Here is a 25,336-nt window from a genome sequence, read left to right on the forward strand (position 1 = left end):
ATGACCGAAGCAGAGGAGAAGGAAGCACAAATTCAAAAAGTGCTTCAGGCAAAGAAAGAGTATGAGATGGAGCAGATGCTAAAAGACCAATATGTCGGGGAAAGAGTTTGAATAATTAAAAATTATCAATATTTGATTATATTTGATTCTTATTAATATTAGGAAAGAATATCAACATTTCTAACTTTTAAAAAGCAAGAAGTTAAAGCACTTCAATCGGAAATACGTAATCAAGAGAGACTTGCCGAAGAAAAACGCGAGAGTTATCGCATCATGAAAAAAGTTTTTTAATTATTTAGAATGATCCATTTTACAAGCAAATTTATCTAATATAGGAATATCTTCAAAAGCTAAACCATTTGCTTTATGAGTATCAAAATGAATTATCTCAAAAGAAAACTGAAGCCATCGTTCATGTTGCTCGAGACCTTGATGAACTGAGAACTTCAGAGCGAGAAACAGAAATTGAAAGGCGAGACGCAAAGGAAAGATTTAAAAGAGTTGATTTGGATGAATCGGAATTGTTTTTTAGGGAAAAACTTGTTTGCATTTTCTTTGTCAAAGCTGTTCATATTTGATATAATGTTATTTAAGGCGCATGATCGAGAAATATCAGAAATCCGACAGCAACACGAAATGGAAGTGAGAGAAATGATTCATAAATATGATGAAATTATTCGGGATTTGCGAGATGAAATGGAAGCACAACGCAAAAAGGAGATAACAGCTCTCAATGATGCAAAACGTCAACAAATCACCAAACTGACTGAAAAGCATCTTGAAGTGTGATAATAATACTAAAAGAAATAGAATTAATCATTCAAATTCGTGTCAACATTTTGTTAAACATTTTTCTTCTAGGAATTCCATCGAATCAAAGCATATTACAATGAAACCACTCATCAAGAACACTTCACATTAATTGAACAGCTGAAGGGGCAAGTCAGTGAGAAGAAAAAAATAGAGGCAGCGCAACGAAAGATGCTGAGTCAGACAGCTGCTGAAAGCAAAAAAGAAGAAGAGCCACTTCGGCAAGCAGTGGAAGAATCAGAGAGGCTCCGACAGAGGCTTAAAACTTGGGATGAGGTTAAATGATTCATTTTATTTATTTATTTATTTTTTTTGACAATTTAATTTTCTCCCTTAACTTTTCCTCAACGAATGCTGTTCTGAATGATGCATGCTTTCACACATCATATACATATTGCATATATAAAAATTCTTTAACAATCATTTAACCTCCTTTCCATCTTCAACTCAAAACATACATCACCCCAACTTCCCCCTCTTCCCTTTCCCCCTCTTCCCTACCCATCCATAGCAAAAAATGCAACTCGACGAAGCGAAGTCGAAGGAGCTCACACTGAAAGCGCGTCTGGAGCAGCTGAGCTGGGAGCACGAGGTGCTGACACAGCGGTGTGCGCAGGAGGAGCGGGACAGAGACGAGCTGCAGGAGGCCTTTGAGAAAGAGGCCTACAGCATCCAGCAGTCGGCGCTGCTCCACGGAATGCTGATGGAGAAGAAGATGGCGAAGCTGAACGAAATGATGGAGAGAAGAGTGTGAATTAAATCTTTATTTATTTATTTATTTATTTATTTATTTATTAACATTTGAAACCTCCACTTTATTTTTCAATGACAATATGCTTAATAATTTATTCACTATATTTATAATAACTTCACACTTTCTTATTCTTCTATTTTATCTACCAACACTTCAATTTTCTGCTCTTCCTTCTCCTCTTTTTTTCTCTCTCTCTTTCTCTTTCCTTCTCTCTCTCTCTCTCTCTCTCTATTTCTCTTCCCTCCTCTCTTCCCTTCCCAATCAGGATGCCCAACTGTCCGAGCTGCTTCTTCTTGCCGATCCCGATGGTGATGGCATGATTGGCGGAGTTGACCAGAGAGAAGCACGCGACACTGCCGTGGATGTGATCAAGCAGAAGAACCAGGAAATACACAGACTCGAAGACGACCTGGAGAAGCTGACGAAGGCGCACAGGGAGACCATTCGGTTCTATGAGGACATCCTCAAGCAGTACGAGATCCCGTTCGAGGTGTGGATTTGCAGGATGATTGATAGCATTTGTAGTTATTTCATTATTTATTTTGAATTTATTATTATTGCTATTATTATTATTATTATTATTATATTTATTAATCTTTTTTCCCATTTGGAATAATTGCTCATTCCTTTCATATTCACCCTCACCCTCCACCCCTTTTCACATACATCAGGAACTTGGCTTCCTTCCTCTTGTTACATCACTGGAGGTTCCCCCGAGCCACGACGAAGAAGAGCTTGAAGAGATTGAGAACATCGACCAGTCAATCATTCGGAACAAGCGCAGCGGGCGCACAGGGCGGATGGGGCAAGAAGAAGAAGTGCCGCCGTATTCAGCAACACATCCGATCAGCAAAACAGGCAATGAAGAAAGAAGACAGCAGATGGGCCAGCCTTCTAGTTCATCTGCTTCTTCTTCCTCTTCTTCTTCCACTATTCCTTCTTCTCCTTCATCACCATCTTCTTCTTCCTCTTCTACCTCTTCCTCTTTGTCTTCAGCAAGAAAACCTTCTTCGCCTGCTTCAACCACTCCCAGAAGAATCGCCTCCACAAAAGTCACAGCCCGCTCGCCAATCGCCAAAACCACTGCGAAAAAGGCTGTCACCCCAAAAGCAGTAGCAAAACCCAAGTCAGCAACAACCAAATGAGCAAGAAGAAGTTTGGTGGGATAAGTGTGATTGTGAAATGAATTCATTGTTTGGCCTTTCACGTCAATATGCCAAATAAAAACGTTCTTTTTTTTCTCCTTTCTTTCTTTCTTTCTTTTTATTTTTTTTTCGTTAATCTCGATAAAGACAGTTCTTTTTTCAAGATGTTTCTAACATTTCTTTTGTGTTGGATTGTAAAAAAAAAGAAATAAAAAGGAAATTTCAAATCAAAATTATACATATCGAAAGCAAACTTGAATGTAACTGAAAAAAGAAAAGAAAAGAAAAGAAAAAATTATTTATAAGTGAAATGGAATAAAGTTCGAGAACGGAAACATACAAACATATAATAGAAACAATAGAAACAACTAGAAAAAAAGACATTGGGAAAAATTATCTTTGAAATGAGAAGTGAAATGAAAATGAAATGTGTTACTTTCATTGAAATGCGATTATAATTAGATTAATTTTTTTATTGTTTATTTAAAACTTGTTTTCTCATTAACCTTTCATTTGTTCTTTCTCTTTCTCGTACGATGAGGAGAAGACGAAGAAGACGACATCGAAGAAGAAGAAGAAGAACTCCTTCCAGTCGAACTTCCATTTCCCTCATCCGATCCATTTCTCCACTCGCTATCACTGCTATACGAATCACTTTCATCATCATCATCCTCATCATCCTCTTCCTCTTCCTCTCTCCTCTGTGCATACGCTGTGATCACCCTCCCAAGCTCCATGTCGCTCGTCACGATGTGCTGGATGAAGAACGACTGCACCACGTTCGACGTCACCAGCGACGTGTCGGGGCGGTGGATGAGCAGCCGCAGCAGATACGACGCCTCCTTCAGAAGAAACTTGTGTTCTCTTATGTGCTCAATGGCATCTCCTTCCTGATACGACTGCGGGCACAGCGTGATCATCCACTGCGCTTCCCGGTCGAACTGGCTCTTCATCGTGCACAGCACATTCTCTGCCGCCTGCACAAGCATCGGGTCTGCAGCTATTGATAGACCAGAGTCAGAAGAAGAAGAAGAAGAAGATGAGGAAGAAGAAGATGAGCCAGACGAAGACGAACCAGCAGCTGTGGGGAGCAACACAGACGCGCCTGCCCCTGAACTCGACTGCTCATTTACTTCGCTCTTCTCCTCTGCGATTTCAACTACCGATGCGAGCAACGTGAGCAGGCGCTTGTTGGCGAAGTTGAGCGGCGGGTGAGCTGTGGCGTATTCGTCCTTCCACTGCAGGTCTTCTCTTTCAATCGACGGGATCAGGTCGCGCAGCAGCTTCGTTTGGTTCATTAGGTCAGTGAAGAACGAGCGCAAGGGGAGCATCACAAACAGCACCACAAACAGAAATATCACCAGGTTGATGATCGCCATCGTCCGGTTCATCTTCTCCGCATCGCCGATTTCGACCTCTGTCTGCGCGCGAATCAGCTGCGTGTGGATCTCCGAGCCTTCGGTGAGGTCGTTACTGGCGATGCTGAACAGTCGGAGGAATTGTGCATTGCTCGAATTGACATCGGCCAGGCTGATGTGTGAGAGATACAGGCAGTCCCGGAGAAACACATGGATCAGCCCATCAAGGCCAGCAAACCGCTGCGTCATCAGCACATTTCTGTCTGGCTTCTCTTCACATTTCGTGCGGTTCTTCAGCAAGCAAGACGTGCGCTGCACCATCAGCACATCCACCGATGGAAGTGAACCTTCCAGCACAGTTGTCTTCAGCCCTGCAATTGTGGCATCCTGTGCAATCTCCTCCACCACCACCCCCTTTTCGGCCTCTTCGCTTCGGACTTTGCTGCGGATGTAGTCAGAGCCGTATCTGAGGTGGTCGTCGGTGTTGCGGTAGTCCATCACTGCCCTCGCCAGCAGCTTCTGCAGCTCTGCTTTGCTGTTCATCAGGTGGCACAGGTCTCTGCTGACTGGAGATGTTCCCTTGGAGTCAACAACATTTGTGATTGGTGCGGGGTTGTTGGGAAAGACAAGCTGCATTGCGTAGTAATTGAGCTGCATGATCTGCACATGGCGGATCGACGACAAAATGAGCTGGTTGCCCAGCGCTTCCACTTTCGTGAAGGAAGTAAAGCCGACGATGATTGTCGCGACTAACAGGCCCAACACACACACAATCGCGACTGTCAGCTGCAGCACGGCGCGGACGCTGATGAACGAGGGAAACTTTCTCGCCTTCGTCTGCAGCTCTGCCACAGCGTGCTTCATGTTCGACCGCCACTCGTTCCACTCCCTCTCTGTGCGCACATGCACATTCAGCTCTGCCACATCCACATGCGCTGCACCAGCGACTGAGGGCGAAGGAGGCGTCGGCGGAACATCCAGAGCTAAGGCACGGGCTGTCTGGTGGCTGTCTACATTTGCTTCGCCTTCGGCTTTGTCTGACTGATACAACCGATCATCGCCTCCTCCTCCTCCTCCTCGCGCTCTGTGGTAGCGATCTCTCAGACGCTTGTGAAGGGAGCTGATCGAATTCCGTTTTTCTCTTTTCCCCTTCTTTTCTCTGTCTCCTTCTCCCCTTTCGTTTTCCTTGTAGCGCTCTTTCGACCCTTCTTCTTCTTCTTCTGATTCATCCATCCCTTTTACTTCGCCATATCTCACTTTCACTTTGTACCCCTGCTGTCCCTTTCTCCCTCTTCTCTGCCTTCCTTCCTCACTCCCGTCACCTCCTTGTATTATCTCCAGATCAAGCGACGGCGGCCGTTTCGAATGCTTTCTTTTCCGCTCGTCGTTCCTTCCCCTCTTCTTCCTGCTCCCTTTTCTTCCTCTTTCGCCATGTCTGCCACCAGACGAGGAAGAATCCGACCCTTCTTCTTCTTCTTCTTCCTCCTCTCTGCTTTCACTCACACGATGTCTATGTTTGTGCTTGCGTTTACTTCTGCTCTTGCTCTTGCTTCTGTGCTTCTCCTTCCTCCTGTTTGCTCCATATGATTTCATGCTCACATGAGAGATTGAGCCGTCGTGGCTGACCAGTGACACAAGATCACCCGAGCCCTTCACCCCCGACTGCGCAATCACTCCATTGCTCTGATCTGCCGGCAAAAGCGCATTCAGCGCGCTCACATTCGCTACCAACTGCTGCTGAATCTGCTGGTGCTGTGCACTCATCTGACTCAGCGCCACCTGGCCCTGCTGGAACTGCTGGTCAAGCAAGTACTGCTGCTGCTGGAGTTGCTGCTGCATCTGCTGCTGGAGCTGGATGTCTTCCCCCGGTGCGTGTGTATTCATCTGCTGGGCGATTGTCATCGCCTGGAACGCAATCGCATTTTGCTGCTGTTCTGTCTGTTGGATCGCAGACTCAACTTGCATAAGCATCATCTCCAGCTGCTGCATGTTGTATTGGAGAGACAGAATCTGCTGTTCTTTCTGTGCTTGCATCGCCTGCATCGCTTGGACTGTCTGCATGTTCTGCGCGGATGGGCTGAGGGAGTGCTGGAAAGAAGAAGAGGATGAAGAAAAAGAAGATGGCACATTCCCAAGCTGCATTGGAGGAAGTAAAGAGAACTGTGAGGGAGAGCGGAAGTTCTGTAAAATAAACTGTTGTTGCTGTTGCTGCTGCTCATTCATCAGCATCTGCTCCTGCGACGCAGTCAGCATCGCTTCTTGCTTCAGTTTCTCTGCTGCTTCCGCCTCCGCCTCTGCTTCTGCCTCTTCCTGTCTCATCCTCTCCTCTTCCTCTGCTTTCAGCCTAGCTTCTTCGATTCTCCTCCTCTCCTCGTTCTCCTTCGCCACCAGCTCCTCATACCCCAGCTCTGTCCTCTCGTCTGCCTTCTGCCACTCCAACTCGCTCTCTATCGCTGTCACATCCTGCAGCCGCGCCAGCAGCCCTCCGATGGTTGAACGTGGCACCATCGACAGCACCAGCAGCGACTGCTTCCCTTTCTCCGACGCCTTCCGCATCGTCACCACGACAAACACACTCAGCAGCACCATCGCTGCAACCACACACACACACAGGGCAGCTGTGATGATGGCTGACATCTTCGTGATGTTCTTCTCCATGTTCGCACTGTCTGTCGCCAGAATCGCCTTGATGCGTTCAGTCAGCAAGCCAGGCACTGTCGCCAGGGAAACAAGCATCTGCGTCGCGAAGGAGTTGCTCAGAGAAGCAGAACCACCTCCCCCTGCTTCTATCGCCGCAACCAAGTTCTTCGCCTCGCTCATCACGTTCTGTGAGACCGACCGCAGGATGCCAATGACTGAGTCTGCCCGTGTGTTCTGCCGAGTCGCCAGCCCGTTCTCTACTGTGATGTGTGTGTATTCTTCCCTCTTCTCCCAGAGTGCATAGACATGGTTGTCGTTCGCTGATGTCCGCACGAGTTCAGACAGGTCGGTCGTGACAGCCACCAGCTGCGCTGCGAGCTCGGCCAGCGGAGGCAGCACGTGCTGTGCATCGAGTGTGAGGCAGCTGTCTGGATCTCCGGGAGAGCCCGTGGCGTTCATGTAGAAGACAAGCCCAATCTTCGTCAGCACCGCCATCCTCGACGCATTCGCCATGATCGACCCGACTTCTGCCAGCGTCGCCACGTGGCTTTCTGTCGCCTTCCGGATCGAGTTGAAGACGAGGAAGTTCGCAAGAAAACCTCCACCAACCAGCAGAAACACAACAAGCAGCACAACCAAGTAGATATCCACTGATGATGCCATTTTCTCTTGCCCTGTCAGCTCAATGCCGATCAGCGCTGCCATCTGCCGCTTCTTCCGCAGCGCATTCTGCTTGTCGCTGCTCGCCCCTCCGCTGCCGCCCCGCTTCTTCAGCCGGTTCCGCCGCAGCGTCGCCTTCAGCTCCGCTTTCTCTCTCCGCTCGCGCTCTCTTTCATCTTCCTTCTCGTTCCTCTCTTTCTCCACCACTATCACTTGCTCTGATGAGCCATCACTGCCATCTGCTTTGCCAGCGTTCTTGGCACTTTCGGAATTCGCATCTGCTCTCAACAGCTCCACTCCTTCTGTCTGCTTTGCTTCTGGCAACACTGTGGCTGGTCCTGAACTTGTTTGAGCTTTTTCTTTCTCCCTCCGCTTCCTCTCTCTGTCTTCCTCTTTCTTCCTCTCCTCTTCCAGCTCCTCTGCGCGGTAGTACATCTGCTCCGCCGCGTCGTCGTCCTTCATCACTTCATACAAGAAGTCTCCATACGACGACACAACATCTGCTGAGTTCGGATATTCTGACATGAGTTTCTCGTATCTCCTCTGCGCTTCTGCCGAGTGGTCGTGTATTCTCCTCAAAAGCGACGGCAGCCCTGCAAAGTCCGGCTGCGGGCGCTGGAGGTTCTCCCAGAACTCCCTCAGCGCCTGTTTCGCCTGCTTGTGGGACTCAACTGCGAGGGGCAGGTTTTCTGTGAGCTGCTGCTGCGACACAGCAGCCACGAAGATATCGTCAGCAGAGCGCGAGTCGGCAGTCCAGCTGCGGAGGGCGACGAAGATGCAGAAGCGGTGCAGGCGCTCTGGGTGGTGCTGGCGGGCAGTGGTCATCAGGGCGTGGGCTTTGGCGCTGTCCTTCGTGTAGAAGTGGAGAAACGTGGCGTAGCGGATGTAGGAGAGGGGCATTTCCTTGAAGCGCTCGAGGGAGACGCGGTAGATGGCTTCCGCGTAGTGCAGATGGCGTTTTGTGCGGAAGGGCTTGAGGGTGACGAAGCGAGTAGCTCCAACCACTTCGTCGGGCGCGCGCAGCTTTGGAATGTGAGGGTATTTGTACTGGCTGTGGGGTGGTGCTACGACATCAACTGGAGAAGAGAAGAGAAGAGAAGAGAAAAAGGAAGAAGAAAAAAGTTATTGAAGAAAAAACAAAGAAAATCGAATTGTAAATCAAAGAATATTCACAAAATAATAATCCAACAATTAATTTCAAAAAAAAAAAAAATATGTATATGCGCAAACTGTCATCATAGTTCAGCTCCTCCATCTCGTGTGGTGTCTCAGACGGGAGCTGCACCATTTCCAGCATCATCTTCTCTTCCTCGCTCTTGTTCCTCTTCAGCCGGTCCCTCACCGCCTTCTTCCTCGCCCGCTCGTCTGCCACATCAGCGTCTTCTCTTTCCTGCTCTGATTCGTCCTCTTTCTTCAGCACTTTGTCTCTTTCGACTTCGATCCTGCCCAGCAACGTCGGGCGCGCGGCTGGCTCACACAAAACCGCCTCAGCTGGCTCTGAAGGAACACGCACCTGCTGCGGATCAGCCGGGTCGGCATACATTTCGCCGTCGCTCCAGACAAACCACTTGCCACGGAAGGAATGCTTGAAGAGGAATGAGAGGAGGAGGGGGAGGCCGATGACCCCGGCGAAGAGGAGGAGGAAAGTGATGACGTTCATTGCGGTGGTCCGGGGGAGATACAGTGCTAATGGAAAAGTGGATGAGTTTTTTTTATAAAATATTATTATTTATTGTTTAAATAAATAAATAAATAAATAAAAAAGGAAATTAAATTATGAAAAATTTCAACAGCTGATAAAATTCTATTGCAAACATATGAAGCTGATGAGCAGAATCCAACATTGGACAATTGTGTTCGTCATAAACAAGATGTTCCCTGTTTCTTGATGATACGGCTGTGCAGCAAGAGTAAATCAATCAATCAATCGTTCAGTCAGATCGAAAGATGCCATCCAAGTCATCAAATAAATAAACAATATAATTTTTATAGAAAGTGAAAGAAAAAGGAGAAGGAAGAAACAAATGTTTTGATACCAATAATCACAATAATTATTAAATAAATGTTTTTTTCATTGAACTTCCGTTGTCAAACAGACAAAAAGCATCAAACCTGCTCGTCAAAACAGAAATATGTGAGCACCAGAAAAAACAGTGACACGAGGGCGAATCTCCACCAGCCGTAGTAAGTGACGATGTATCCAACAACCACATGACTGATTTCAATGCTTGACTATTTCAATCAAAGAAAGTGTATTTATTTATTTATTTATTTTTAGAAAATAAAATAAGTTATAATTTATATAAGTAAATGCATATGACATTACCTCCCAAAATGCCCAATTTCCGTTTTCACGTGCAAATATTCCTCCATGTTTCGTGTTTGTTGGGTTGCAATAGTAGCGAACGAAATATATAACAAACCATATGAGAACAATAATAACGCACGAAATAATAAATAGAGAAAGATGTGTCGCAGAACTGTGGAAGAAGCAAGAAAAATGTTTTTGAAATATTCATAAATTTTCATGACGAAATTTCAATGTTTAACAAAAGAAAATTAAATGTAGTTATATTAACAAATGATCAAATATAAAATAAACAAACAATGCAGTCATCCAAGGAAGAAGATCAAGATAAATTACATCTTCAGGCGAGTCGTAGTCAAAAACAAATATGACAGATAGCCAACACATGGATGGAATAACTCTTTAATAACAATAGAAAAAAAGATGAAGTTCAAAGAATAAAATTTCAATTAAATTTATCAATAATAATGTAATATAAAAAGTACTAACAAATGATGCATACAAAACATATTGATAGAACTTCACCCACATTCGATAATAATCAAGAAGCCATTTCATTGATTTTTGTAATTTCTGAATTCAAACAATCGATATATATACATAATTTTGAAAGAATGAATTAATCGACACACCTTAAAAAATTTCGCAGCAAGAATCATTGATAACAACAAATTAAAAAGAAAAAATATGGCCAATCCAAAACAAATAAAATATGACGTTTGAGACAAAGTTGCAAGAGGAGCAAGAGTAATCCAATTTATGATAGTATAAAACATGTCCGGAAATGGCAAAGGTGAGAATAACAATGAAATGGAAGTGCATTGAAGAAAAAACACAATCCAAAGAAAAAGATCGAATGACGGTGTTCCATGTTTATTCTAAATTATTAATGCAGAAAATAATAACATTATTTGTGAAAAAATAATTAGAAAAAAATCAATGTTGGAAAAATTGTATTTCAGATGAATAATATATAATATAAAAAAATAAACCTGTACGGCAAGAGGATAACATAAATTAAAAATAATTTCGTCAGTGGTAGAACTTTTTTCTAATGAATCACTTTGTGAAGATTTTTGTCGATCATCTGCACCACCTTTCATAATAATTGCAGATGAAAGTTATCAATTGAATCCACCAATTTTCTTGTGGCTTGATCACAGGAAAAAAAATTAAAAAAAAAAGAGAATTAAAAGATGTCTTTAAATGTTGTTTATTTTAAAAATGTTATTTGTTTTATTAACAGCAAAATAAAACTGAATTCAGAAACGATAACTATAAAGATTTATTTTTTTCTATTCGAAACAAAAATTGAAGATTTCTTATCTCTTTGAAACTATTCCGTGTATTATGAAAATACATTTTTCATAATGTTTGATAAAAATTAGTTTGATTTGGAATCGATGTTGTGCAATTTCAATTCATTCAATAAATGTTTTCCAATATCAAAATAAAAACTTCTTGAAAAGCCAATAAAATTAAAAATATGCAGAAAATAATTCAATATCAATTTCTCAAATTATGCGAAAAAATTTATGTGTTTTTCTATTTATTATTAACTGGAAATCCAATTATTGGACACCCATAAATAATTAAATCATCAAATTTGGAAATTTGGACTACAATTTGTGATTTGACGTGAAAAGTATTGGATTTTTTGGAATGATGCATCAACTTACAACTTGTGGTACGACATCTTCGTCATATTTTGACGTGAATAACATCGATCTTTATAAAGGATATTTGTTGACATTGATCTCTTCATGTCATCGCCTCAATTTGCTTTGTCATCAAAAGAACAGTTAATTATTCAAACTTTATCAAATCCTCAAATTTCAGCGTTTACATTTCATTCTGATTTTCTGGACATACTTTTTGGATTCACTGTTCTGGCTGAAAATGATGAATCTTTTCTTCCTCTATTTTGTGAAATGATTCAACGATATGATTGGACACTTAGAAATGAAAAAGTCGATCAAAGATGCGAATATAACTTCTTTCAAATCAAACAATTTATTTTGCAAACAGTTGCTCAAAAGCTATCAATACTTGATCGATTAACAGTCAAACCTAAAAATCCTTTGATGGCGAGCGTTCAAAATCCATATCTTGTATTCTTTTCATTCATTGTTCCAGAATTAGGACAGATTTTCTTCCGAGAAGAGCAAGCAAAATTTGGTACAAACCTTTCTTCTCCAATTTTCGTGGAACAAATAGCAAATGCACTAAATCAACACAGTCAAGCAAGAATTGACTTATCTTATCTTCTTTCTCTTTCATCTTTGGAATCGCTTCAAGTTGCTAGCGATCAATTTGTTGAAATGGAGAATTCACGAAGTTTGCTTTTTATCATTTCTCAAATTTCAAATTTTTTTAATCATTTTTTTTTTTCAGCGCAAGAACAGATCAACCAGGTTGATTGCAACAGGGAAATTTCGCAGCAAGTGATGGCCATTTCACCAGAGTTGGATCCATCTTCTCTGGCAACATATCAGCAATCGCGTGGGCTTGTTGGCGGAGCGATGGATGCAGTGAGCTACCAGAACATGATGGTGCAGTCTTATGAAGGAGAACTTAAAATGGACAATGAAATGGACAAGTGGGAAATGGACAAAAAGAAAGCGATGATGCTGGGCGTGGAGTCTGCTGCGTCGGCACAAGCACTCACAAGCAGTGAAGCAGGCAACGAAATGATGGACATCGATGAAGTAATAAATGATAATGCCAGCATTTCAGGCAGTGCTGGTGGTTATGATACTCTGAAATCAACGCCTCGAATAAGAGGCGACTCGGGGATGTTTTCTTTGAAGAGCTCGTTACTCACGCTGTCGCCGTCGGTGATGCTGCACGAGATGCAGAAAGAGCGAAGAGAGAAAATTAGAGATGAAGAAAGTCAGAGAGAGAAGATGAATGAAAATGCAATGGATTTGACACCACGCATTTCATCGTATTCGTCTGCTGCAGACTCAGCTGCATTGCAAACATCGCTTTCTTTGCCTTCTTCTTCGTCTTCGTCTTCGTCTTCAATCTTGTCAACTCCTCCTATTTCTGACTCTTCTTCTTCCTCTTCTTCCTCTGCGTTTTCACTTGGATTTCATTCAACACTGTCACCAAACCAATTCCATCATTTTTCTTTCTCTCCCACCTCTTCCTCCTCCTCCTCTTCGTCTTCCTCTGCCCCCTCTTCTTCTTTATCTCCATCATCTTCTTCTTCCTCTTCCTCTAACATCATCTACCCTTCTGATTCTTCACTCGAACAATCATCATCATCATCATCATTATCTTCTTCTTCATCTTCTTCTTCTTGTGAATCAATTCCATCTTCATTGAGCTCTTCCTTCTACACACACACTCTTTCAATGCTCGACCAAAACAGCTCAATCACATCCACCCCACCTCCTTCTGCTTTGTCTCTTTCATCAAACGGATCATCTTCAGCATCAATGTCTGCTTCTTCTTCTTCTCCCTCTTCTTCCTCTTCTTCTTCTATTTCTTCTTCTTCATCTTCCTCCACTTCTTCACCAACGCCTTACACTTTTCCTTCATTTGGTTTCTCTCCCTTTGTATCTTCTTCTTTCTCTCCTTCTTCTTCTTTCGCATCGTCCTTGTCTTTCACACCTTCTTCTTTCTCTTCTTCGTCCTCCTCCTCCTTTTTCTCTTCGTCGCCTTCTTCTTTCCTGTCTTCTGACAGACACAACTCGATTACTGAGCTTTCGTTGACACAACCTCAGAACATACTCGATAACACAACAACAACAACAGCAGCAGAAGCAGAAGCAGAAGATGAAGATCCAGCTGCAGCCATCGCAAATAGAAGCAGAAGAAACAGAGAAGCAGAAGAAGAATCTGAAGCAAAAACAATGGAAGAACAAGAACAAGAACAAGAACACGAAGGAGAGGAAGAGAAAATTGAAAATTTGTCATTTGCCCCTTTGTCACTGGCAGACAACAGAAGCACAGCAAAAGAATCGACTTTGTTTTCTGGAAGGGATTTCAAACAAATTTCTGAAGAGACACAAGGAAAGATGTTTCAGCCACAAAATGCAGAAGGCGCAGGGCTGATTGGCAAAGAGGGCTTTTTTGAGAGAAATGCGAATGGAAACATGCCAAATGGATTGTCCCAGCAATTCAAAGAAGAGATTTCAAACTGCTCGCATTTCGCATTCAACGCAAACAAAGAAGGAATTGAAAGTTTTGAAGAGAAAAACAGAATGAAAAGCGAAAATGTGCTGGAACAAAATGCAAGTGAAGATGACAACGACGACGCGTTTTTGGCTGGCTCAGCTTCAGCAGGCGCTGCAAACATGCCGGAAAAGATGTTTCGGATGATGCAGAAGACGAAGAAGACGCTTGAAGATTTGGATAAAAAAATGACTGGAAGTTTTGAAAAGGAAGGCGAAATGCAGGAAATGGAAGGCGATGAAGAGAAAGAGAATCTGCCACACGATGCAAGTTCTTCGTTGTTTCTGAAAGTGGAAAAGAAAACTTCATCATCATCATCATCATCATCATCTTCTTCTTCTTCAAACCCAAACACCAAAAATAATTCATCTTCTTCCACAATTTCTGAATTTGACAGCACAACATTAACATACCCTCCACATAATGCTGACTCCCCCACCTCTTTTTCTCCGCTTCTTCCATCTGACCAGCCAACCAATGTAACCACTACAACTTCTGCAACCACTGGAATCACTGCAACTTCTGCAGCTACTGGCTTTTCTTCCTTTTCTGATGAGGAAGACGAGCAAGAACAGCCAAAAAGAAGAAGCGGGCGGTGCGGGCTGAAGAGAAGAATAACACCAAGAAACCAGAGTCCAAAGGAAGGAAGCTACTGTAACATCAGAAGTGGGAAAATGGATGAAGGAAGCTTGGGGGATGGGAGTGAGGAGAAGAAAGAAGAAGATGCAAGGAATGATGATGGAGAAAGAAAAGATAATAATAATAATAATAATAATAATAATAATTATGATGATGATGATGATGATGATGGAGTGGATGCTCAGCAAATTTCTGGCTTTTTGGATCCGCTTGCTCCTCCGCTGCAGACAATGACAAGAAAGATGGAAAGGCAGGAAATAAGAGAACAGAACAAACAAAACATGAGAAACGAGAAAGAAAGTGAAGAAAATTTTGATGAAGGTAGAATCAATGAAGGAGGAAGAAGCGAAGCTGCTGGCATTTCCAATGATAACTCGATGATAACAGGCGAAACTGAGCTTGGCAAGAAAGACGATTTCATTGATGAGGAGTACGGGATGAAGCTTGACACAGAAAAATCAATATCATCAATGACTTCAACATTATCTTTGCCTTCCTCCTCGTCTTCTTCTTTCCTTTCGCTTTCTCTTTCGCTTTCGCCTTCTTCTTCGTTTTCTGAGTCGCCATCAGCTGTTTCTGCCTCAGCAGTCCATCCGTTTCTGACATCTGCCTTCAACATTCATCAGATGCATCAACCTCAGAACGAACTTAACGACGCAATGCAATCAATCTCTTCTTCTTCCTCTTCCTCTTCCTCTTCCTCTTCATCATCATCTCCATCTTCTTCTTCCTCTTCTTCGCTTCTTGCTTCATCAAACATTCCACCTTTGTCTTCACTTCCACTCTCTCCAACAAATCCTGATTTTTCCTCCACAAACATTCATCCGTATTTCTCTTCCTCTTTTTTCGGCTCATTATCATCATCATCGTCTTCTTCTTCTTCATCTTTATCATCTTTGTCATCATCATCATCATCTTCTTCTCTTGCTTCAAACGGATTGCCTGTAACAACCTATCAAACCTCCTCCTCCTCCTCCTCCTCTTCCTCTTCCTGGATCCCTTCCCCTTTCCTCTCCTCTCCTTCCTCTCCATTCAACACAGAATTCACTTCTCCTTCTCTTTCTGAAGCGTCACTTTATCCATCAGCTTATTCCCAGCTGCCTTCAATGATGTCTTCTTCTTCTTCTTCTTCTTCCTCCTCTTCCTCTTCTTCCTCTTCTTTTGGCTCATATGCACCACACAGCTTCTGTTCTGCTCGCAGTTGTGGTAGAAGCAGAGGAACGATGATGCCATTGCAATCATCATCAATGCAATCATCGTCACCATCTTCTTCTTCCTCTCCTTCCTCTTCTTCTCCCACAACTTCTGATTATACATCTCCATTGCTTTCTTCTTCTTCTTCTTCTTCTTCCTCAAATTTTGTTCCATCATCTTATCATTTGCGTAATCCTCACCCACTTTCCTACTCAACATCACTTTCTTCTTCTTCTTCTTCTTCCTCCTCCTCTCCTTCTTCTTCTTCTGCTTGCAATTTTTCAATGACACATTCCGCCCCTTCTTCCTCTTCTCTGATGGGCTCTGCTTCTTCCTCTCTCCAATCCCCCTTTTTCACTGCCCACTCTCAGCCGCCTCATCCGCTTTCCTCCATTTTTGCTTCCTCGTCGCTTGCCTCTCCTTCTTTCCTGCCAACCACTTACTCTTCTGGAATGAATGCCATGCACCTTTCCTCTTCCTTTTCCTCCTCCTCCTCTTCTTCCTCCTCTTCTTGCTCCTCCTGCTCCTCCTCTTCCTCCTCTTCTTCTGCTTCTTCCTTCGGCTTTGGAGAGGCACACGAAGCGCCAACTTTATCGTTTCCTTTCCTTTCGACCGTATTTGGCCCCCGCTTAGCGCAGGCGATGTGCGCATTCCTGGCAGAAACAGCTGAGCCAGTGATCCAATCAACCCCAGCCCTTTCTCTGCAAATGATCTCTGCCTCTTCTTCTTCCTCATCATCTTCCTCCTCCTCCTCCTCTTCTTCCTCCCCAGCTCGCTCTTCTTCTGACTTATCACCCATCTCCTCTCTGCTATCTTCCTCTCTCTCATCCGCTTCCCCTTCTTCCTCTGCACTCTTGTCCGGAATGACACCTTCAGTGATTCCTCTCTCTTTGCCCCCGCCGCAGAAGGAGAACGGGAGGTTCACGCCTTCAGTGCTGCGCCTGCTGAAGATGTGGTACGACGACAAAAAACGGAGAATTAGAGAAGAGGCAATTCTCCGGGCATATCCGGGACAGATGAGCCAACAACAACAACAGCAGCAGCAACAACAGCAGATGATGATGAAGCAACACAATCAGAAGCAGCTATATGGACAGTCACCGTATTATCAGAGAATAAACCAGCAATCATCGACTTCATCATCATCATCCTCTTCTTTTTCTGGTTCTTATCAATTTGCAGACTCGCAAATGGAGGACAGTTCGATGAGCATGGCTGGAGGAGAAGATGAGCAGATGCAGATGAATGAGGAAGGAAGATACAACACAAGAATGAGGGAGGACCGAGAAAGGGAATTTTTGCACTCGAGAAGAGGAATTAAGAATGGGAAAGGGAGAAAACGGTACAGAACGTCGTTTGGCGGAGAATTCGAGAGATTTTACGATGATGAGGAAGAAGAAGAAGATGACGATGATGAAGAAAATGATAACGATGAAGAAGATGAAGATGAAGAAAACAAAATGAATGAAGCTAATGGAATGGATATGCTCCAAGGCGGATGCAGCAGCCAGATGTCTGCTGATCTCCAAGGCCAACAAAGCTATCAGTCTCAATTCGACCAGCAAAGCCAGTCGATGCAGTATTCAGCAGGAAACAGCTCTTCTCCATACAATTTTGGTGCCACGTACTATTCATCAGCTGGTTCAGTAGCTGGCTCAGTGGCTGTATCAACTGCATCAGCTGCTTCCCCATCGTATGGAAGGATGCCGTATCGTGGGGTGTATGCTACGAAGGAAGAGAAACGCATTCTGTGTGCGTTGACGAGGCTGTCGATGACACAGATGACGAACTGGATATCCAACATGCGCAATAGAGATCCAGATAAGAAGAGAGACAAGAAGGAGAGAGAAAGAGAAAGAGAAAGAGAAAGAGAGAGGGAGAGGGAAAGAGAGAGAGAAAGAGAAAAGGAAAGAGGAAAGTATTCAGAGAAGGACAATGCAAGACTGAACCACAACTCGCGCAATTCAAAGACGTATTCAGCTTCTTCTTCTTCTTCTTCTTCAAATTCTCCTCTTTATTCATCTTCTTTACACAGCACACACAATTCAATGTATACCACAGTTGGTCTTCCGTCTGCTTCTTCTTCTGAGCTTTCTCCTTCACATTCGCCGCGCCATCGCCAGAGGCAGCTGTCTGGATCTTCTTCTCCTTCTTCTCTCGGCAGTTCGTTCTCTTTGGGCGACGATTCTTCTTCTCCTTCTCTTTCCTCTCCTCTTTCTCCTTCAAATTCTCTTTCTCTTTCTCCTTCTTCTTCTTCACCTCGATCACTCCAGTGTGATTCTCAACTTTTCGCCTCTGCTGCTCCTTCTGAGATGGACAAAGATTTTTATGGAATGAACTCCTCAGAGCTGATTCAAGGCTCCTCTGCTTCATCATCTTCATCAGCTTCATATTCTATGTCTTCCAGTTCATCAAGCTTACTTTCTTCGACCGGCTCTTCTTTCTCTTCTCTTTCGTCTTTTCAGCCATCATCATCATTATCTTCTTCCTCTTCTTCATCTTCAAACGCACCCGCAACGTTGATAGCAGCTGTTTCTTTGAACAATTCACTGAAATCTGACCACTATGCCTTTGGAAATGCGAATCGTAGTCAGAATTCATTCACTTTCGAGTCACAATCAGCCAGCGATAAAGACATTGATGAAGATTTGAGCTGGATCGATGGAGAAGACGAGAGCGGGGCGGAGAACACGAAGAAAGAGCAAACAGTTCAACAAGAACAGACAAATCAAACATCATCAGCTTCATCGGCTTCATCATCTTCTTCTTCCTCTTCCTCTTCTTCAATGCAGTTTCCTTCATCAACAGGAGAATCGTCTTTATCTGATCAATCACGGATGTCTTCAACAATACACACACCGCAAAATGGCCCAACACCATCAACATCGCCTTTTAATTCATCTTCTCCTCATATGCCACTTGTTTCTGCTTCAAACTCTTCCTCTTCGTTGGATGGCTCTTCAGCTCTTTCAAAGGAAGCAACAGAACTTTCTTCAGAACATTCACAGGGCATTCAAAATGAAACGCTCGATTTTGATTTTTCAAGTGAAATGCCACAAGACAAAGCTATTTCTGATGAAAAGAACAGAAGCAGAGGAAGAGGCAGAACACGCGGAAGAGGACGAGGAAGAGGCAGAGGGCGCGGAAGGGTCGAAAGCAAAAAACGCATTCGGCTATCAGATTTGAAGAGCTTTGATTATGATGAAGAAGAGCATTCAACTGATTCACATGCAAAAACGGAGAATTATCCAGTGTTCGGAGGCAGCAGCCATCCGATGATGAACAGCTTCTACTGCCCAACACAGCCAGCTTCTTTGGCTTCGCAAATTCCTTCGGTCACACAGAACCAAACTGTCGTTGGAGCAGAAGGCTCAAATTCAGCAGGGCAAACATCAGAATCAACAACAGCAGAAAACGGCGAAGCAAAGAAAAATGACACAAAAACTTCTCCGCTCGAAACTTCGAATATTAAAGTGGCTTCGACTTCTCCTATTTCTTCTCTTCTTGCATCCTCCTCTTCATCATCATTGATTCCCCCAGTTATTCTACCATCTTCCCTTCCTTCTCTTTCCCCAAAATATTCATTCCCCTCTCATAAACTTGGGCAGCCGCTGCCAAGAGCATCTTTGGCCATGCCGCCATCATTCAACCCGAATCACCTTCCTTCATACTCAACCACTTCAAAAGGCTTATCTACATTTCCTGTTACATTTCCTACTTTTAATGTTTCCAATCTATCACCTTCTCCATATACCACGTCTTCTTCAGCTGCAAACATTCAGAAAAATATTCTGCCAAAATCAACTCTAATTCCATCTTCAGTTAACACTGTAACTCCTAGCATTACTTCAACTATTCCTTCAACTTATAATTTGCAGAAGAATGCAAATAACTCTTCAAAAAATATCCCTGCATAATAAATTATTTGTTTACTGTTTTTGTTAAAAATGTAATGGAATATATTTATTTAAAACTTAAATTTATTGTGTGTTTTTCGATTTTCAATACACCCTTAATACAACTTTGACACTTTCATTCTTGACAATTTTTAATAATTCCAAAACAAGTGCCAACTTTTATGATACAAAAGCAACGTGTATATATATGTCTTATTGCGGCGTTTTCGCTTACTGTGACATATGCAATCTTACAATCATTATCACAAGCTTATTCAACAAATAATTTCCCAATTTCTTTTTCGCCATACTTAAATAACCCTGTTATTGAATCACATTTTAACGATATTCACAATGATATTAAGCCTTATTCAAACGTTGTGTTTATAATGTTTAACGGAATCTCCGAAAGACAAGCAAGTCCAATATACAAAGCTCTTGGATCGACTTCACACCAATATATAATTAAAAGTCCTTTTTTAAAAAATCCAATTAACACAAAATTATCAGTTCTTTATGGATTTGATCCTCAGAGGCTTAGTCTTAGCCCAACTTTTTCCGATACTTTCATCAGCAATTTTGGAGCTTCACATAATTACTCGAAAATATCATTTAGACCAACTTTATTTTCGAATGCATCTATTAAAAGAGAACCAATTATTGATCCTACAAGCACATTCGAATCATTTTTTAGCATTTTAGATAAAAATCAGAAATCAAACAGTTCCTTGTTTGTATTTTCGGAATGGCCTGACTATTTTCAATCTCAAGACCGTGAAGAAGTTATGGTATGGTAATCACTATTTGACTTTTCCTTTTTTATCCTGTTAACATTTACTAAAAAAGTTTAATTCTTCCAGACTCGGACCGTTTGATGTGATGCAGATTGCAAAAGATATGCAAAAGATAGCGAAGTGGATTGATGATCATCCCCAATACCTTCTGGTCATTTTAGACGGAGAAGGTCCTGACGAGCAATGTATGTCGAAAGCTCTTTTACTTCGAATTGACGCATCATTTCTTTCATGTAACAATTTAATTAATCATACCAATTTTTTCATTACAAATTTGATTTGCTTCATTAACATCTTTCTCAGGCAAAATAACCCCAGACTCATTTCCAGTTCGTGTGAAAGGCGGCTGGAAAGAAGCTGGCGACGGGTGGATGGTGATCTACCACCCTTCACTTAAGTCATCCAGCCGAATCATCAACCTGGGCGATGTGGCAGCCACCTTGTCAAAAGTGCTTCCAGACACGCAAATACCGTTCTATTCAGTGGGGAGAACAGAAGCCATCCTCCAGTCAGCACTCGCTGAAGTGGTCGCCAAGCAGGAAAACTTGTACCAGCTGTGGAAACTTTGTGCTGCATCGACTTATCACTGTGATGGAAGCCTTCAACTGAATGAGACTGATTCAGTGGCTTCAAAGAAAACAATGAGATCAAAATTAAGTAGCTTTTCTTCACTTTCATCATCATCATCATCATCATCATCATCTTCTTCTTCTTTCTCCTTCTCTTCCTTCATCAACAATGGCAATGGCAACAACAAGAGCAACACCTCTTCCTCTGATTCCGTCCTGGTTGACCGCAAATTCATATCACGTCTTGTTAATTTCGATGCATTCACTGTCTTTCCTCTGGGCATCTCTGCCGACGAGCTGGATGACATCGCTTCTGAGCGAGTAAACTCCACCGTCCTCACAAAAATCGAGGCAGCAGCGAAGCTCACGACATTTCTGGAATTCAACGACGACTTCACAAAGGCATACGAAATGCTGAAAAAGGCGATTGACACCCGCAACAAGTCGTCGATGAAGATGTTTTATGTGCTGATGTGCTCAACAGGGCTGGCTGTGGCTGTTGCTGGGGCGCTTCTCGACTTGTGTGTGATGTATGCGATCAAGAGCCCATCGCTAAACGAAGAAGCCTTCCAGGAAAACGAGCTAAAAAAACGGATTGAAAAGGCGAAGGAACTGGAAAGTAGAGAAGCTGCTAATGTTGGAAATGAAGGGACAGTTGAGGCAAAAGAAGGCGATAACGAAGATAAACACAGTAGCAGTTCTGAAAATGAGAGAGATAAAAATAAAGATAAAGACCATGAAAATAACCACTCTGAAAACAACGAAGCAGCAGCAGCGGCACCAACTGAAGAGCCACGTGTACATACTCCTTCACGCATCAGCAGCTTCAAGAGCATGCTGTCTGTCATCAACCCAATCAACATTGTGGTGTTTCTGTGTCTGTTCCTTCCGCTCAATCTACTCCCGTCGGCTTTCTTCTTCCACCTCCGCTTCCCTTCATTGAAACTATTCCACATGCTTGTCTCAATGGAGTCCATTTTGGCTTCTTTTCGGGCACTTGTACTTGGCGTGGCAGTGCTTCTTATCCTGTTCTCATTCATCCGCATCATTTCATACTTCATGCGTCCACTTCCACCACTCGTAATATCTTCATCATCTTCCTCTGCTTCTTCTGCTTCTGCATCCGCATCCGCTTCTGCTTCTGCCTCTTCTTCTTCTTCAGCATCATCTACCCGCCGTCGTCGTTCTGTTGGCATTTGCTCGCCTCGTGCAAAGCAGTTCTACTCATTCTGTTCTCCTCTTCTCGCTCTCATCTTCTACGGACTTGTATTCATTGCAGTTTATGTTTTATTCCCGTATTTCCCCGAATGGATCAACAAGCTGCAGCAGAAGTTACCGCCAACGACGCATTCTGCTGTGTGCTGTGTGCTGGTTGAGCAGACAATGCGATATGCGACTGTGATTGTGATGATAGTGGAGCTGCTAATTCCCTCGCTGTGCATTGTTATCAGAGGAGTGGTTGAGCACAGAAATAAAAGGATTCGGATGGGCCGGTCGATTCGCATGGCAAACTCGAATCGCAGCTTCGGCTCGCTGTTTAATGATGAAGGCAACAGTGGAATGGATTCAGATGAGCAGCAGAAGAGGAAGGTCTGTGGCTGTATGGAGACGGTGGATAAGGAGAAAGAGGAAGACGATGCATTCATTGAGAAGGCTGACCAGAGGATGATTAGAGAGGCTGTGTCTCAAGGAAAAACATGGAAGGTCAGGTATTTGAAGACGAAGAAACTGCTGAGGAGCAGACAGGCTGTCTTAATGCAGCCGCTATCTGCTGCTTGGGCAACAACGGTTTTTTGTGCACTTGGTATGTATTTTCCAGGAGAATAGTTGAGTTTCAATTATTATTATTATTATTTGAAATAATCTTATTGATTACTTGGCATCTTTTGAAGAAACAAGAGAATTTTTATTTTTCAAAATTTGTATAAAATATATTTGTTTCATTTTTCTTCCTTTCTTATCAATTCTCTTTTCTTCTCGTTCTTCTTCTTCTTTTTGAAAAAATAAGATTTCTTTTCCATTCCAATCAGCGAAAGCAGCTACATCTTAGGGATGCATCCAGCAGGCGCATATGTCGTCATAAGCAGTCTCATTGCCATGGTCATCATTGCTCTTTCTCGCCCTTCTCTCACCCGCCACACGCCTCTCCCCCGTCCTGCCTCTTTCTTCGCCACATTTCGCACGACATTTTCTGTTTACCACACTCTTTCTGAATCCTTCACAGCACACACTCCGTTCTTTGTCCCTTGCTTCTTCCTCATCTGCGCACTGTACATCTCACAGCCTGTCTCTCTCATCGTCGCTGTGCTTTTCCTCCTCTTTATGAAAGTGATCGTCTACCCAGCAATTGGCATAACAGCAAACCTGCTGAGCCTCCAGCAGCGAGTGAATCTGCTCAACAAGCAGAAAAGAGAAAGCAAAAGAAGAGCTGCAAAACTGATGGCGCGGTTGAACCAAGGAGGAGAGTGTGCTGAGATTTATATATTTTATTTATTTATTTATTTATTTATTTATTTATTTATTTATTTATTTATTTATTATTTCTTTTATTACTATTATTCTTGTTTCTCTCTTTCATTTATATATATTCTTATTTTTTAAATGTGTCATTTGTATTTTTTTGCCTTTGAATGTTCACATTTGTTAAGAATGAAAAAACAAATGAAAACAATAAAGACGAAGATAGCGGAAATGTTTACATCTGCCGAATCTGTTTTTGGAGTGGCACTTGTTGTTTCTTTAATCGCTCTCTGTTCTTTCAGCTTTGCCGGGTTTATGTATTCAATGGGATACACTCCTCTATTTGATGTATGCACATAATTCTTTTCTTATTTTTTTGGAAAGTTTAACAATTGGTTTATTTCTTTTGAACAATGTATCTTTTTTTATTGTTTCAAATGCTTTCTAATCATTAATTATTTTTCATTTTCTGTTTTCTGTTTAATGTTTTCTTTTCTTTTCTTTTTTTTCTACATCTATTTTTCAAAGGTTGACTCATTCAGAACCTGGACTTTGTTCTACACGAAAGACAGTTCCATTGTTGAATACAACATCGCTGCACAGATTTTGTGGAAGTTTGGCATATGTCTGCTGAGTTTCTGTGACAACCAGTTTATCTCATCTGCTGCGCTTTATGCGATCGGCTTCCGCTTTGGAAGGAGACCAGGGCAGAAAAGGCGCCGCAGCGTTATCACAGCAGACGATGAGCAGGAGACAGAGTATGTTCTGCTGAAGGACAGCGGCGAGCAAACGGAGTTGTTGGAGATGGAAGGAGAGCCGACGGGGCTGATGGATCTGCCGGATGCTGAGGAGCATGGGCAAGCTATTTTTGGAGAGAAGACTAAAGGACAAAGTGAATTTGGAGGGGAAAGGGCACTTGTAAAGAAGGAAGAAGGCAGATCACCTATTTTGTTACAAGGAGATTCTACTGCATCTTCTTCTTCACATTCCACCTCGCAAAATTCTTCATTGTCATCACCATTCTCAAACACTTCAACTGCACCTCAGCAATATGCGCTCATTGAAGACGCAGAAGCCAAAATGAAAGCGGAGCCAAAGATTCTTCCAGCAAACTTTGGCGACATAAGCACAGAGAACTACTTCCTTCCAGAGGAGCTTGAAGAGCTCTCTTCGCCTCCTCTGTCCTTGTTTGAAACCCTCTTCCACCTGATGATGAATCTTCATCAGTTGTTCTTTTTCGTCTCGTCGCTCCTTGTTGGTGTTGGAGTCGTCAGCAATCTTCTGGAGGTTCCAAGCATCCCTGGAAACGAGCTTTCAAACTCAATATACACACTTCTCGTGATTATCGAGTTTGCTATTATTTCGTTGTCAATTCCATCGATTTTCCGTGCATTTTCTCCTTTATCCATAAATCATTAAAATTTTTTGAATTGTTTTGTGGTTAATTTTATTCTTTCGTTTGTGAAAATAACAAAAACAAGAACGATCTCTAAGATATAGAACAATTAAGGAACTGAAAAAACAGTCAAAAAGGCAAAGCTTCATTGCAAAAATTGGTACATGTCTTGCATAAAAATAAGACTCAACATAATGAATAATATAACTGTTTAACAGCAAAATCAAACTCAACAAATTGAATCGATAAGAATGAATTTACTGGTAATAAAAAACCTAATAAATAATAATACATAAAATAAAAAAATTACTTATAAAAATACATACAAAAAGAAAAAGTGAAAACAATGAAGAAATCTTTTAAAAACGTTTGTAAACTAATATTAAATGTATAATACAAAAAACATCTCGATAAAATGACTAATTATTATAACAGTAACTTAAATAAATAAAAATAAAAATAAAAAAAATAAAAAAAAAAAAAAAATTAAACAATATTTCTAATATTATATTTTTAAAAAATGAATTATTA

The 25,336-nt window shown here is 42.3% G+C and overlaps 4 protein-coding genes across 4 annotated transcripts; 3 read left to right on the plus strand and 1 right to left on the minus strand.

Moving 5' to 3' along the window:
* On the plus strand, positions 1–2,924 carry MONOS_1252 (putative growth arrest-specific protein 8; the record flags this gene model as incomplete). The annotated part of the gene is made up of 8 exons (XM_067865148.1): positions 1–105; positions 163–282; positions 336–542; positions 595–783; positions 862–1,086; positions 1,322–1,558; positions 1,830–2,054; positions 2,236–2,924. The coding sequence occupies 8 exons, from the start codon at positions 1–3 to the stop codon at positions 2,707–2,709; spliced, it is 1,782 nt and encodes a 593-aa protein (XP_067735720.1). The 3' UTR covers positions 2,710–2,924.
* Positions 2,856–10,233, minus strand: MONOS_1253 (uncharacterized protein; the record flags this gene model as incomplete). Its single annotated transcript, XM_067865159.1, has 7 exons — positions 2,856–8,443; positions 8,598–9,053; positions 9,183–9,264; positions 9,480–9,599; positions 9,694–9,847; positions 9,974–10,075; positions 10,178–10,233. The coding sequence occupies 7 exons, from the start codon at positions 10,231–10,233 to the stop codon at positions 3,219–3,221; spliced, it is 6,195 nt and encodes a 2,064-aa protein (XP_067735721.1). The 3' UTR covers positions 2,856–3,218.
* Positions 10,234–11,759: 1,526 nt separating this feature from the next.
* MONOS_1254 (uncharacterized protein) lies at positions 11,760–19,722 on the plus strand (the record flags this gene model as incomplete). Its single annotated transcript, XM_067865168.1, has 2 exons — positions 11,760–12,012; positions 12,070–19,722. 2 exons carry the CDS (start codon positions 11,760–11,762, stop codon positions 19,605–19,607), a joined length of 7,791 nt encoding a protein of 2,596 aa, XP_067735722.1. The 3' UTR covers positions 19,608–19,722.
* Positions 19,723–19,727: 5 nt separating this feature from the next.
* MONOS_1255 (uncharacterized protein) lies at positions 19,728–25,280 on the plus strand. Its single transcript, XM_067865179.1, has 6 exons — positions 19,728–20,374; positions 20,433–20,565; positions 20,684–22,753; positions 22,958–23,414; positions 23,598–23,757; positions 23,938–25,280. Exons 1-6 carry the CDS (start codon positions 19,769–19,771, stop codon positions 24,826–24,828), a joined length of 4,317 nt encoding a protein of 1,438 aa, XP_067735723.1. The 5' UTR covers positions 19,728–19,768; the 3' UTR covers positions 24,829–25,280.
* Positions 25,281–25,336: the final 56 nt, after the last annotated feature.

Source organism: Monocercomonoides exilis (genome assembly GCF_001643675.1).
Source record: "Monocercomonoides exilis strain PA203 chromosome Unknown scaffold2-2631571, whole genome shotgun sequence".
In the NCBI taxonomy this organism is placed as follows: domain Eukaryota; phylum Preaxostyla; order Oxymonadida; family Polymastigidae; genus Monocercomonoides; species Monocercomonoides exilis.

Coding starts and splice junctions, on each gene's coding strand:
- MONOS_1255 (XM_067865179.1), top strand. CDS start 19,769: ATGATACAAAAGCAACGTGTATATATATGTCTTATTGCGGCGTTTTCG. Junction 20,375..20,432: donor AAGACCGTGAAGAAGTTATG/GTATGGTAATCA, acceptor TTACTAAAAAAG/TTTAATTCTTCCAGACTCGG. Junction 22,754..22,957: donor AACGGTTTTTTGTGCACTTG/GTATGTATTTTC, acceptor TGAAAAAATAAG/ATTTCTTTTCCATTCCAATC.